This window comes from Xyrauchen texanus, chromosome 30, assembly GCF_025860055.1.
Source record: "Xyrauchen texanus isolate HMW12.3.18 chromosome 30, RBS_HiC_50CHRs, whole genome shotgun sequence".
Lineage (NCBI taxonomy): Eukaryota > Metazoa > Chordata > Actinopteri > Cypriniformes > Catostomidae > Xyrauchen > Xyrauchen texanus.
The window spans coordinates 36,251,356-36,267,507 of record NC_068305.1 but is presented as its reverse complement, the minus strand read 5'-3'; the positions used below and the strand labels follow the sequence as shown (position 1 = coordinate 36,267,507).

Sequence of the window (16,152 nt, the reverse complement as noted above, 5' to 3'; positions counted from 1 at the left end):
TCAGAAATTATTTGATGCCTGCAGGAATATTTGTACACCTGCAGTTTCTACAAAGTAGGCCTAATGTCTGAGAAACTTAGGGGAAAAGAACTGCTGACTGAAAATTTGTCCTGTCTTGAATAATGTATTCCTCCGAAAAGCTGTCGCTGCAGACATACATGTGTACATTCACAGGCAAAAATAATAATGAGGTGGCAGTTAACCTACTCAGCTGCACTTTAGTATTTTAAGAGCTGAACAAAAGGTCAAAGGCCACAGCAATATATATATATATATACACTCACCTAAAGGATTATTAGGAACACCTGTTCAATTTCTCATTAATGCAATTATCTAATCAACCAATCACATGGCTGTTGCTTCAATGCATTTAGGGGTGTGGTCCTGGTCAAAACAATCTCCTGAACTCCAAACTGAATGTCAGAATGGGAAAGAAAGGTGATTTAAGCAATTTTGAGCGTGGCATGGTTGTTGGTGCCAGACGGGCCGGTCTGAGTATTTCACAATCTGCTCAGTTACTGGGATTTTCATGCACAACCATTTCTAGGGTTTACAAAGAATGGTGTGAAAAGGGAAAAACATCCAGTATGCGGCAGTCCTGTGGGCTGAAAATGCCTTGTTGATGCTAGAGGTCAGAGGAGAATGGGCCCACTGATTCAAGCTGATAGAAGAGCAACTTTGCCTGAAATAACCACTCGTTACAACCGAGGTATGCAGCAAAGCATTTGTGAAGCCACAACACGCACAACCTTGAGGCGGATGGGCTACAACAGCAGAAGACCCCACCTGGTACCACTCATCTCCACTACAAATAGGAAAAAGAGGCTACAATTTGCAAGAGCTCACCAAAATTGGACAGTTGAAGACTGGAAAAATGTTGCCTGGTCTGATGAGTCTCGATTTCTGTTGAGACATTCAGATGGTAGAGTCAGAATTTGGCGTAAACAGAATGAGAACATGGATCCATCATGCCTTGTTACCACTGTGCAGGCTGGTGGTGGTGGTGTAATGGTGTGGGGGATGTTTTCTTGGCACACTTTAGGCCCCTTAGTGCCAATTGGGCATCGTTTAAATGCCACGGCCTACCTGAGCATTGTTTCTGACCATGTCCATCCCTTTATGGCCACCATGTACCCATCCTCTGATGGCTACTTCCAGCAGGATAATGCACCATGTCGCAAAGCTCGAATCATTTCAAATTGGTTTCTTGAACATGACAATGAGTTCACTGTACTAAAATGGCCCCCACAGTCACCAGATCTCAACCCAATAGAGCATCTTTGGGATGTGGTGGAACGGGAGCTTCGTGCCCTGGATGTGCATCCCACAAATCTCCATCAACTGCAAGAGGCTATCATATCAATATGGGCCAACATTTCTAAAGAATGCTTTCAGCACCTTGTTGAATCAATGCCATGTAGAATTAAGGCAGTTCTGAAGGCAAAAGGGGGTCAAACACAGTATTAGTATGGTGTTCCTAATAATCCTTTAGGTGAGTGTGTGATATATATATATATATATATATACAGCTTTCATGCAGAACATATAATTTATAAATGCATCATATAGAAAAATAACATTTGTATGTATTGATTTTACATTTACCACCTTACATGTCAAGTATCTCTACCATATACAGTATAGTTAGAATAAAAATAATCAGTCCTGGCATCCAGCCATCTTAAATAACTTAATTTATAATGATCCTCCTAGGTTAATTCTGTTGAAGAGACAACATTTTTCATAATAAAACACAAGACTGTCCAAACCACCACAACACAACAGACATAAAATATAATTTTGATTTTAAATGAATCAGTTACTTTATATGTCCTTGTAGTTTAATAATTTACATGTTCAGTACCTAACACCTTGCACATCTATATTAAATCCATATATTATGTAAAAAAAAATCATACCACAAATTTAACATGCCAATTTCCTACAGTATTTTCCTCTCAAAAGAAAAAAGAATAAGCAAATCATAATGAAAAATAACCTTTTTTGCCAAGTATGCTCACACACACAGTACATGCATGCAAGGGATTTACATTCAGTGGCAGAAAAAGCTACCAGTACACACAGCAATATGGCACTGAGACAAATAATTTAAAAGATAAAATACAATAAAATAAAAATAAAATATATGTATATGTATATGTATATGAAATACAGACTAAGCCTGAAGACTGAATAGTAAAAATTATGCTTTTTTAAATTTTTATTAATAAATAAATAAATAAAATGACACATCAACATGGAATCCTTAGAATTGAAAAAAAAAAATACACTACATTTATGTATTGTAAAATAAAATGTAATTCAATGGTTATTATATTTATTTGTTTTAAGCATAACCCGTCAAGACGTATCTTACATCATAACAATTTTAAAATACATCACATTTATGTATTGTAAAATGAGATATAATTTATTATAGTTATTTTATCAGACATGTCAAGCTGTATGTTGCATCCTTATGATTTATAAGTACACCATAAATCCTATCAGGAATCCAGTTAATCTTAAAAAACTCAATTTCCCATGATGCCTCTCGCTACAGTCGCTCAGGGTGCGTGTTCTACAGCGATTTCTACAGCGCTGCAGTTTTACTGTCCTTACGGTAAGAAAACTCCAGCTGGGTATACAAAATCTCCTTTCACTGCATCACACAGATGGACAGTTAACACATTTAGAGAAATACATACAAATAAATCATACGTTATATTATCGCAGAAATCTGATATCTGAAGACAAGGCTAATGATGCTAACTGTTTTAGCATTCCTTAATTTTCTGCCAGTATTTTTACTCATGACAGTTTGCACAGGATTCTTTATCAAGACAGTTACAATTTATATTTTTAAGTATTATTATACACAAGATGTTTGGAGGAAACTATAACATTTTGATTTATTTATATTTAGGATTTCAGCATGGCCTGCGAAGCTAAAGTTTAGCATTTGAAATAATTTGCTTCCTTGATATCTTGATGAGATGCGTTTTGACAGAAATTAAATGCGTATATTAATGACAAAATCTACTCGCAGAAGTGTATAAGGTGTTTTGAAAGGCCGTAGTTAATTATATCATTAGTGTCTAATGAAGAATTTTTACAATATATTAATACTGCATCAATACACAAAATACCAGTGTTGGAGCAGCATCTATTTGTGAAGAAGTAATACAATTATAATATTAAAATTCTTGAGATATTAAATACCTGACTGAACATTATCTTATTAAGGTCAAATGCTTATTTCTTAAGGATTTCAGTGTACACTGGTGGCCAAAAGTTTGGAATAATGTACAGATTCTGCTCCTATGGAAAGAAATGGGTACTTTTATTTACCAAAGTTGCATTAAATTGATCACAATGTATAGTCAGGACATTAATAATGTGAAAAATTAACTTCTTAAACTAATGACAGCTTTGCAGATCCTTGGCATTCTAGCTGTCAGTTTGTCCAGATACTCAAATGACATTTCACCCCACACTTCCTGTAGCACTTGCCACAGATGTGGCCATCTTGTCGGGCACTTCTCGCGCACCTTACAGTCTAGCTGATCCCACAGATTAGCAATTTAGCATGAATACTCAGGTATAAGGTGTTGGAGTGATGGCTGCTGGAAATGGTGCATAATCTAGATTTGATCAAAAATAGCTTTTTTCAAACAGTGATGGTGCTCTTTTTTTTTTTTTTTTACATCAGTAATGTCCTGACTATACTCTGTGATCAGTTGAATGCCACTTTGGTGAATTAAAGTACCAATTTACTTCTGAAACAGCAAAATCTGCACATTATTCTAAACTTTTGGCCACCAGAGTATATGTTCATTTCTATGTGGTTTTAGATTCATTGCTCAATGTACTTTTTTTGTGCGGTGAATGGGGTTAAAGAACTGGGGAAGTGCTGTATGTTTTGCGCTGTACGTTCAAAATAGTTGACTCATTAGAGTCAGTCTTTCAGGAATCAAAATACACAAGTAGCGTAGTGGGATTTACACTGTACACCCAGTAGAGAGCAGCGCTGCTGCTGAAATGCACTGCTGGAAACCGTGTCATTTTTAGTATGGGGTTCCATCCACATCGGCAAAAAATTGCATGTAGGGAATCGTTAACGGAACCAAAAGTCATGAAGATTATACATCTGAACAAGAACCGTTTCTCAGTACCCACTGAATCTGGAACTGAACCTGTAATTAGTTAATTCTTACTAATTCTAATGGACTTACTTCCTTACTCATGTTCTGTTTATGTTTGCAGAAACCAGAGAAAATGAATGATGAATTGGTTCAACTCCAATCTAGCTGTTACCAGAAGAATCTGCTCAATGCCATGTGGCAGCTGAGGAACACTGGAACTCTGTGTGACGTCACAGTGCAGGTGGATTATCAAGGAGAGCTGGAGGAGTTTGAAGCCCACCAGGTCGTCTTGGCCACATCCAGTGGTTACTTCAAATCCCTCCTCTTAGCTGATGGCCAAGTGAAGAAAATATTCTTATGTGACATTTCGACAAACGCTTTCACTAAATTCTTGGAATATGCGTATTCTGGGGCAATAGAGGTTGAGAGACATTATATCAACACTATATTGCAAATGGCTAAATTCCTAGACTGCCAGGAATTAGTAGATGTTTGTCTCTCTGAAGACTTGGACTATGATGAAGAAACAGCCAACGTGTGTTTGCAGAATGATGGAGTGGATGTAAATAGTTCAAGAGTTGAGGTAAAGACAAAACAAGAACGAGTGAAAGGAGCAATAAAGAGAAAAAAGCTTTTAAAATCACCTAAAAAGTTGGAGAATATGAAGGAGACAGAACAAGACATTCAAGGCCGTAGAAGTAGTAGGTTGGCTGGACGCAGAGTGTCCGTAGACTTCCCAATGAAAAAGTTGAAGATCCAAATGGAGAACCCTGACAAATCAGAGACTGCAGGAGAAGAACAAGCTTCAGTGGATCTCAAGGTGGAATCAAAAGATGGAGAAACGGTGGCTGAAAAAGAGGCTTATTATGACAGTGGCTCCGAGACACCTCACTCCATCCAAGAGGAAGACCCTCAAGAATCAGACTTCCTGCCTAATGAGGTAATGGATGAGGCGGATGAATCCGAGAAGGAAAGCAGAAGAGGAAGTGCAAAGTACAGATGTGAGCAATGCAGCCGGTCTTTCTACTATGAAAAAAGCTACCTGAAACACCTAAGTGTCAGCCATGGAGTCAAGACGAGCACCACATTCCGCTGCGATGTCTGTCAGCAGACCTTCGCCAACCGCTGCAACCTAAAGATCCACCAGCGTCACGTGCACAACGACGAGAGGCTTTTCCCCTGTGACGTCTGTGACAAAACCTTCAAACGCAAGAAGGATGTGACGCGGCATAAACGGCAAGTGCACGAGGGCGGCACCGACAGGCACTTCTGCCATATCTGTGGCAAAGCTCTGAGTTCTAAAACGGCCCTCACTCTGCACGAGAGAACCCACTCTGGACACAAACCCTTCAAATGCAATGAATGTGGATCCAGTTTCTCCCAGAGTTCAGCACTCAAGACACATCAAAGGTAGGAGTCAACATCGCTGCTCATACAGACGTTTAGGGATTTGAACAAGCTCCTAAACATAAGAATTAAATTTCAGTATGTTTTCACATTTTAAACTTGTTCCACACTAATTTGTTCTATGAACATGAATCATACCTCAAATCACATGGTTTGTTATGGAATACGGATGCTTCGATATATCGGCCCGCCAAAATTTATCGCCCAATTATTGACCAAATTAAATGTGTGCTTTATTCCATTGTTTGAAACTTTACATTTTTCCATGATGTGGTTGACATATCTTTGTAATTGCCCAACATATGCATAATATAAATTTTTAACTGTACACAGTGTTTCCCATTAATTGACTAGACTCTGGCGCGCCAGCCACAGTCTAATTTCCCCCCTGCCACATTCTCATAATGAACCGAAAACATTTTTACACTTCTCATCTAAAATATTTTTGCACTTCTCAGTCTCATAATAACATAAATTAAAAGGTTGTGTTTTGCGCTCTCTCGTGCGCCGGTCAGTTCAGTCAGCTTCTCACCCGCTGCTGTAAACTCACGCGCTCACACACACTCGCAGATATATGCACTGGAGTATTCCTGGATCCGTCTAAATTATTTGGTTGAGGAGGACGACAAATATTTGAGGTAAGCAACGTTAACTAACATTAAATATATCCACTGCATTTTTATACACTACACACACAATTTATCATCATCAGTGTATAAGAGCATTCAGATAGTATTACTGCTGAAGTTAGAATCATGATGATTAATGTAAATTAACGTTAGTGTTACTAGGTTAATTGGCATAACGTTACACTGCTTACGGCTTCACTAGCTAGCTATTGTTAGCAGTCTGAGGTAACGTTAAAAGATAAAAAGCTGAATCTGACATCCCTAGTTTTTACCCTGCTTTTCAGAATGATAATGATAGAAGCATACAAAAATATTTTAAGAGACGTTAAACCCCAGATGAGATTTTAGTCAATCGCTTTTGACGAGGCAAGCCTTGGCTGTGTTTGTGAACAGCTGTCAATTAAACCCTGGCTGGGGGTGATGAGCGTCATGTAAATAGGGAACAATTGGGGGCGCTGTTTCTCACAATTACATTTATTTCAAAGAGCACAATTTAGATTTTTGATTTAAGAGCACAAAACTGTTTGGAAGTATTTTACTTTTAATTTACAAAATGTTCTTACGGAGGAGTATGCCCCTGGACCCCCCTAGAGGGTCGTGGTCCACCACCCATAGTCTCACAAAATCCTGTGGGAAACGCTGCTGTACATGCATGAAAAATGTGAGTTCTGTTGTTTTAAACTGCACAAACAAATGTGTAAAAAAACATTAAAGTACAAAATAACCTTTTTTAACACCTGTCATTATGATATGAATATCTGTATTGATATCAGCATTTACTTTTTTGTTAATATCGGTATTCGCCAAAAAATGTCATATTGGTGCATCCCTAGTGGATAAGTGTGCTGATACGTATCTAAGAAATCAGACTTACCATTTTTGCCTGGCTAATTATAAAAGGGGTGGGAATTTCATAGACTTAGGGATTGGCTATTTTCCCTATTAGCAACCACTTAGTACTACTTGTGTTGGTGAGTTTTGCACGGGCAGTATGGTCTAATATCGTGCATGCCTAGATAAGACCTCTGTTAATACAGTATTTACACTTCTTTTCATTTGGTTTGCTTGTATTTAATTTCAGGATCCATACTGGAGAGAAACCGTTCGCCTGTGACCTTTGTGATGCCAGATTTACTCAGAACCACATGCTGTCTTATCACAGGAGATGTCACACAGGTGAATTGACCAACCTTTGCTGTCTACCTCAAGTATACAGACACTGTATATAATAAATAGTCACTGCCTTAAATGTATGTCCAGGTGAAAAACCTTTCATGTGTGAGAACTGTGGAAAGAGCTTTGCATCCAAAGAATACCTGAAACATCATAACAGGATCCATTCCGGATTGAGACCTTACAAGTGTGAAACCTGCGGAAGAGCATTTGCTCAGAGGAACTCACTCCACCAGCATATGAAAATTCACACAGGTATCTTTTACTAGCAAAATGTAAATAAATGAATATTGGTGAATGCAGCGTTAAGTGTAAAAACAAATGCTTTTATGTCATGGTAACAGTATTTTCTAAAGCAAAACCCAAAAGAGATGTGATGCATTACAATGATTTCAACATGGTGTTGGAAGGCCCAAAGGGAAATAGGTGATTGCCATGAAACCTGTCAACTAAATGTCTTTTAAGCTCAAATGAATAATAATTAAATAAATAAAGAAAAAATCTAATTAAGCTTATATTTAGGACCTTCAGCATTTTTTGCATTGTGACATTATTTTCAGACATTATTTTATTTACCACACAGTTCTCAATGCATCTGGACATTTTGCTTTTATCCATTTTCCTTTTATTATTCCCTACTATAGTTTTAATGATGATTCTCATTTCTTTAACAGTCCTGCATTACAGTAAAAAAAGCTATTGCACATTTTTTTATTATTATCAGCAATAATGAAAGTCAATGCCAAGGGAATACTACTATGATATGCAAATACTTTCCATTTCAATTATATGCCCTATTTTTATTTATTGTGTGCTATATGCGGCAATGAGAATATCATAATGAACATCTCTTTTTGTGATGTAACCGGAATTGGGGTGGGGGGTTTATGTGCGTAACTATCATGAAAATAATGTACAAAATCTTAATGGTCATTAATATTTTTCTATATGCACAATATCATTTCTTTGGAGTTAAATAGGACCAGGACATTCTGTTGACAGGACCCCCATTAACCCATGGTAAATGCACTGTAGCGTGTAACTTCTCATGGCGTATTGCTTTAATAAAATGCAGACAGCAGCTATATCATGAAAGACAACAATGTTCAATAAATGTACATTTAGTAATAACAATTATCACAAGTAGTTCATAAGCCTAATTGTAAGCTGGTAAAATAGAATTCAACTGCTGTGTAGTCACAGGTGCACTTATACCAGCTATTTTACAGTGGCTTCAAACTAGAGGTAGACTATTATATCGGTCTATTATATCGGTTATATCGGTAACCGATAGTTACTTTTTGGAACTATTGGTTATCGTTTTTTGTTATTACTCCCGTGTTTCTCTGTAGCCGGCACTGGAGGATTCTACAGTATAACAGGAGCCTTTAAAAGTTAAATAAAAACAATCACTTGGGATTGTTAGATACAATTTCTAAACTTCATCATTTTTTCATTATTGACAATATTCATCCATATTTATTTATCCTCATTTCAAATCAGAGCCAAGTCTCCATCATTTTAAAATAAGAGTCCCTTGTGTGTTTTGTGCTTGTTTATATTTAAAAAAATATCATGCTCATCTTCATTTTTTTGACTGCAATTGACAATTGACTGCATCTTGGGCGTTTGATTTATTTTGGACTCTTGTAGCCTTTATGTCTGTGCCTGTCATAGTAAAAAAAGACTAAGGCTATGTTCAGACTGCAGGCAAATCAGATTTTTTCTCAAATCAGATCTTTTCAGGCAGACTGTCTGCACTATTAATTGCAAGTGATCAAATCAGATTTGCGCGTTCAGACATAACCAAGCTATCTGCATGGGTTGCTTTGGTAACGATGTAGGAGTACACATGTAACCTTGCTTTCAAAACAGATGTGGGAAAAATGTGTCTCATTTGGAAGGCTGCATGCTAGATTGGATGCGTCCATTGAAGGCTGCAGTATACCGAGTGTCCTCCTTTAAACAATTCTCATTTAAACAAGACAGTCTTCGTGGGACAAATGGAAATGGAACGGAACATGGTTGCTATGACAGCATGCCACTCTTTAACAAGCGCGAGCACTTTGAGTGAATAGAGGGCACAATGTCCCTTTAGAAGTGAATGTATGGGGCACATTTTAGGAGAGTTATAATGATGTAAAGAGAAAAGAAAATTATTTTGCAGGTGTACTTTTAGTCTAATACTTTATTTGAAATATATATTAATATAATTATACATATTATATACTCTGCACCCATCTACTGAGGTACTTCAACTTGGGAATTAACATTCCTTGCATTTGAACATCATATTTATGGGCAAATTGGCCACTAAAAATTTGATTTTTTTGCATATCCAGATTGTCTCCAGATGAGTTTGTGATAGTCTGGACAGCAAAAAAAAACCCCACATGAAATCAGATTTTTTCAAATCTAATTCAAACCACATCGGGAGGTGGTTTCAAATGCGATTGAAATCAGATGCGTCTCAGTCCGGACGCTTTGGCTGCTCAATTCGAATTTCAAATGGTCTTTTGCATCACTCTTAATGCGACACACAACGATGATGTCAAAAATCGGTGACTGCAGCACGGAACGTCACAATATTTACCAGTCTCCTCCGTCGCTGAGTTATTCTTGTGCGACAGTGGAGTTCTGCACCGCAACTGGACAGGGTGCTTATTTGCAGAGCGATATGATGCATCTGTTTTGAAAGCATCGTCACGTGGGTATGCCACGGTAGTTTTGACGTTGCCAAAGCAACCCATGCAGACGCACAGTCTGCCTGAAAAGATCTGATTTGAGACATTCTATAAATTGATTTTAAAATCCATCAGCTGATCAGCAAATGTATCTGCCAAAATCCACTGTCGGTTGACCTCTACTTCAAACATGGCTTATCCAATTGAATTTTAGAGCTGGAACAATTTATATTATACTTATACATTGTTTTGGCAATGCTCTCTCTTCACAGGGGAAAGGCCCTATCACTGTAAGGACTGTAATAAGCTGTTCACTCAGCTTAACGCCCTTCAGAGACATCAGAGAATCCACACCGGAGAGAAGCCGTATATGTGCAGCATGTGTGGACGAACATTTACAGACAAATCCACAGTACGCCGGCACACCTTGGTAAAGAACCGGCCACCTAACACAACACACAGTTTTAATAGGGGGGTTATATATTACATTTTGTAAGTACACAAATCCAAATGAAATTCTTTTTCCAAAGCAGTAATTATTCTCTATATACTCTCTCTCTCTCTCTCTCTCTCTCTCTCTCTCTCTCTCTCTCTCTATATATATATATATACACTCACCTAAAGGATTATTAGGAACACCATACTAATACTGTGTTTGACCCCCTTTCACCTTCAGAACTGCCTTAATTCTACGTGGCATTGATTCAACAAGGTGCTGAAAGCATTCTTTAGAAATGTTGGCCCATATTGATAGGATAGCATCTTGCAGTTGATGGAGATTTGTGGGATGCACATCCAGGGCACGAAGCTCCCGTTCCACCACATCCCAAAGATGCTCTATTGGGTTGAGATCTGGTGACTGTGGGGGCCATTTTAGTACAGTGAACTCATTGTCATGTTCAAGAAACCAATATGAAATGATTCGAGCTTTGTGACATGGTGCATTATCCTGCTGGAAGTAGCCATCAGAGGATGGGTACATGGTGGCCATAAAGGGATGGACATGGTCAGAAACAATGCTCAGGTAGGCTGTGGCATTTAAACGATGCCCAATTGGCACTAAGGGGCCTAAAGTGTGCCAAGAATACATCCCCCACACCATTACACCACCAGCCTGCACAGTGGTAGCAAGGCATGATGGATCCATGTTCTCATTCTGTTTACGCCAAATTCTGACTCTACCATCTGAATATCTCAACAGAAATCGAGACTCATCAGACCAGGCAACATTTTTCCAGTCTTCAACTGTCCAATTTTGGTGAGCTCTTGCAAATTGTAGCCTCTTTTTCCTATTTGTAGTGGAGATGAGTGGTACCCGGTGGGGTCTTCTGCTGTTGTAGCCCATCCGCCTCAAGGTTGTGCGTGTTGTGGCTTCACAAATGCTTTGCTGAATGCCTCGGTTGTAACAAGTGGTTATTTCAGGCAAAGTTGCTCTTCTATCAGCTTGAATCAGTCGGCCCATTCTCCTCTGACCTCTAGCATCAACAAGGCATTTTCGCCCACAGGACTGCCGTGATACTGGATGTTTTTCCCTTTTCACACCATTCTTTGTAAACCCTAGAAATGATTGTGCCTGAAAATCCCAGTAACTGAGCAGATTGTGAAATACTCAGACCGGCCCGTCTGGCACCAACAACCATGCCATGCTCAAAATTGCTTAAATCACCTTTCTTTCCCATTCTGACATTCAGTTTGGAGTTCAGGAGATTGTCTTGACCAGGACCACACCCCTAAATGCATTGAAGCAACTGCCATGTGATTGTTTGATTAGATAATTGCATTAATGAGAAATTGAACAGGTGTTCCTAATAATCCTTTAGGTGAGTGTGTGTATATATATATATATATATATATATATATATATATATATATATATATATATATATATATATATATATATATATATATATATATATATATATATATATATATATATATCAGATATGATACTGTAGTGTATGTAGTCAACTGTAGTGGCAAGGTGAATTCAAATAGCATTTCTGGTTACTATTTGAAGGATGTGTTTAGAAGTTTCCAATAAATGATGTGTAATCCATTGTTAATGAAAGGCCAATGAACAAATGTATGCTTTAATTCCACACAAAAATATCATATAGGAAAATGTGTTGTGTAGTAACCTATACGGTTTGCATATAATAGATATTTCTATTAGCTATTTCTTGCTAAGAAACGTTTATAGAATTAATATTGCAAAAGATAATGTCAATAATGCAGTAAGCCATAAAATATCAATAACTATCATTGCAATAAACTTTCCTAGCAGAAAACACCCAACATTGCTGGTCACCAGCATATGTTTTGGATGTTAGTGTGCTGATATCCTCACCAGGCATCTTAACTAGCTTAACCAGCAAGACTTCCTTGTTCAACTCTCTGTGATCAACTTAAGCTTGCGATGCTTTTAGGAAATGCAGCCCTGAGCCAGCATGTAAATTAACTGGTTTAAAGGCGGGACTATTGAGTACCGATACCTGTTTTTTTCTTTCTAAATTCCATATTAACAGTTAGTTGTAATTTTATCCTCAAAATGGTGTCTATATAAATAAATTAATTAATTAATTAAAACTTTAATCAAACAAATGTGAACCTTACAGCAGAATCCAAAATACAACTTTGGAGTTATTTTTGTCAAATAAAGTGTTGCATAACAGAGCATCACAGATGTGAGATGTTGTTAAATAGTAATACAATTACAATAGTGATCTATTTCTGTTGTACTTTGTTTCCATTTAAATTGAGCTTTTATTTTGGCAAAGCTTTTATTTTGAAGCCCTTTCCGTTTCTGTGTTTTCTTAATGGAAGTTTCTCATTTCAGGAAAAGCATGTCGCTATGTGACTCACAGTGATTATTAAACCACAAAAGGCACTTTTCATTTAAATATGTAGTCTGTATGTGCCTCACCCTACTAAGTGAATTAATGCTCTGTTTGCTGTCATCAGTGTGCGATGTACATGATGGTGTTTTCGAATTATGAGCCATGGAGCTCATTTGAGCAGCTGGTGTCAGCAGCACAACACCGGCTCAACACATTCACAAGCGCTCACATTTTATGTGTGCAGCAGATAAAAGTTATATATTTATCTCATTAAATCACAGCCTTTGTGGTTTAATAATCACATAAGGTCATAACGTTATTTTAATTTATGCACTGAATATTTATAACATTTGTACATCCGATGGTATCAGTTTTTGATATCAGAGCATTTTTACGAACACGAGTTCAAGTGCACGAGTGCAGAATCGGAACCGATACTGATACCAGGATCCGTATCGGGACATTCCTAATTTTCTATGTAAACATGCAGCACTAGAATGATGCATTTGACTGTTTTTTTACCGTCTTGCACACAAGCACTGCATTTTTAAGGGACTGTTTAGACAAAACATGTAAAACAAAAAAAAAGCATTACAAGTGATATAAAAAAAACAGATGCAGCATGTTTTCAGACACTTTTACAATTTTTTTACTTGACATGCATCTAAAATTACGGTCACACTACATTTCGCGCCCCATTCACTTATATTTGAATGTGGGACAGGGGAAAGATAAGCACATACAAAGGAATTTCCTAATCCGTTACAGACAAAAGTTCACGTTTGGTAAACTCTGAATCGCAAATCTAAGCTGTGTGACCAATAGAAGATCAAAACATCACACTTTAACCTCTTGGATAAATACAAAGAATCCATATTTCAAAACTGTGTTTTTATTGTTGTAGGAAAGTGAGTAGAATGTATATTTTAACATTTTAAAAATACTATTATTTGCTGTGTGTGATTATTTATTAAAGCCAGAAGCCTTGTGCCGAATTAATTTTGCATGCCCAACATCTTATGTGAACGCCCCTTTAGGCCACGTCCACACTTATCCGTTTCAGTTTGAAAACTTTGTTTTCAGTTTCCTAATGTAATACTTTTCCAAAGATATAGAGAGCATTTTCGAAAGTCTCCATTTTTGGTGGAGGAAAATTCTGTTCTAGTCTGGTTGAGAGACATAATGTAGTGAAACTAAAATGCATTATTGTGGATGTGGCCTAAAAACACGTCTCAAACTTTCTGTTCCATTCATTGCACTGTGTCAAGCTTTTATTTAATGCAAGAAATTGATTCATCTACACAGCCCCTAAAACTTTTTAGTAGGGATTAGGCTTTTCGATATTACTGTCTGTTGTTTTATGTAATCAAACCATGTTATTCTGCAGACCCATGATAAACAAACTCCATGGAAGAACTACCTAGTTGTTCTGAAGGGAAATGTTGAAGACCGAGTGAAGAAGCCTAAAGGCACTTCTCAGAAGAAGGACAAGACTGTCAGTGTTGTACCCGAACCCCAGACTCGGCACAGCGACACAATGAAAACCCAAGAAGTGGTGACCATGTCCGGAGAGCCTGTGACCATTTCTGGAGACTGGACGGGGACTGGAACCATTGCACTGGTCAGCCACACCTCCTTGGGCGGCCTCACAGTCATCCAGACTGAAGTCCCCGCGGGGACGCAACTTCAGCCCATAGTCACCGCGGACGGAACCAGTGTCATCTCTCTGGACGCATCCGCAGTTGGCATGCCTGTGACGGTCCCATTTTCCATCCCCATCTCTGTCGCACATTCAATCACTGTTTCTCCGTCGATATCTGGTTCTGTGCCTATTACCGTTTCCAGTCATGTTTCAGAAGCCATCCTAGCTCCAGTGGCTACAGCAGCTACATCAGAAGCCGAAACCACTGAGGCTATTCTGGTTCCAGCTCCAGTTTCTCTACCAACATCTGATGAATGTGTAATGGTAGAGGTGACAGAGGTTTCAGACTCCCAACAGGAAGTCACAGAGGTTGCACAGACTGTAGATGATTCAAACAGCATAGAAATCTCAACAGGAGAGAATACAGAGTAGTTTGATTCACGTACCAATGGACTTTTGTTCTACACTTTCCAGTTGCAAATATTCATTTATCATGTTTGCATTGCTTTATCATATGTAAATAAGTTTAGCTTTTTTAAAAAGAAAGAATTAATTATTCTATGTAAAATCATGCTAAAATGTCTGATTGCTGCCAGTCTTGATTTGTTACAACTGGAGAAAGAGATGTAGATCATATGTAACTCGAATAGTATTCTTTGATCACATAAAAAAAAAAAAAAAAAACATTTTTGTTGTACAATATACTATACAATTTTGAGGAAGTGCTCAAGTTTTGTTTGAAGGATAGACAAGGTCCCGCATATACCAGAAAATACTTTGCTTTTTGTTGTTTCTATTTTATTTCACATTTATTATGCTTCAGATCAACACTAAGCATTTTTCAGTATTCTATGTATAATGATTTGCAGTAACAGCTCCCTTTAAAATCATTGATTAATAAATGTGTCTTTTGAAATCAGATAATTTTCATTTAAAACCTTTTTTATGCCAGCATTTAACTACACTGCCAATATTCCCTGAAGAAAATGTGGCGCTACTGGAAATGTAGCCAGCTGGTAGGTAGTTGTGCAGTATGCAGTAGACTGTAGCCTTTAGCCTCCTCGTTAGCACGCCTGCCTGCCATGCCGGAGACACCGGTTCAAATCCCTTTCGGAGTGGGTCGAGTAGGACCGGTTACTGTGGTGCCGTGACCCAGATGGGAGTGAGGTTTAGGGAGGTGAGTGTAATGGTACCCAGCTGGTGGGTAGCTGTGCAGTATGAAAACCTCACACCCCTGGTGTCAAGAGGCGCACTAGCGAGTGACGCTCAAGGCTGTTGTCTTTAGCATCCTGGTTAGCGCTGCCTCCCATGCTGGAGATACCGGTTCGAATCCCGTTCAGAGCGGGCAGGACCAATAACACTACTAATAATCAGTGCTAAGAAAAGTGAAAACTAAATACATTGCCACAATCACGGAGTCCAGTCGTTATGCCATGTTATCGACTCATAACTCAACATATTTATATTTTTCTCCTCTAACAACTAAATCGTTTACACGCCGCTACTTTTAACCCCGTTTTTACTGTGCGATGCCGCAGCAAAATGCCTTCACAGACATCCGCGATATACTTCCAAGTTCTTACATAACACAAAAGCATTTTTAGACATATTTGTTGTGCCAATTATATTTTTTGT

The 16,152-nt window shown here is 38.0% G+C and overlaps 1 protein-coding gene across 1 annotated transcript; it reads left to right on the top strand.

The window, feature by feature from the left end:
- Nucleotides 1-2,565: 2,565 nt before the first annotated feature.
- On the top strand, nt 2,566-15,430 carry gzf1 (GDNF-inducible zinc finger protein 1). The gene is made up of 6 exons (XM_052098924.1): nt 2,566-2,623; nt 4,267-5,555; nt 7,263-7,357; nt 7,442-7,609; nt 10,311-10,468; nt 14,263-15,430. Exons 2-6 carry the CDS (start codon nt 4,279-4,281, stop codon nt 14,947-14,949), a joined length of 2,385 nt encoding a protein of 794 aa, XP_051954884.1. The 5' UTR covers nt 2,566-2,623; nt 4,267-4,278; the 3' UTR covers nt 14,950-15,430.
- The last annotated feature ends 722 nt before the right edge of the window (nt 15,431-16,152 follow it).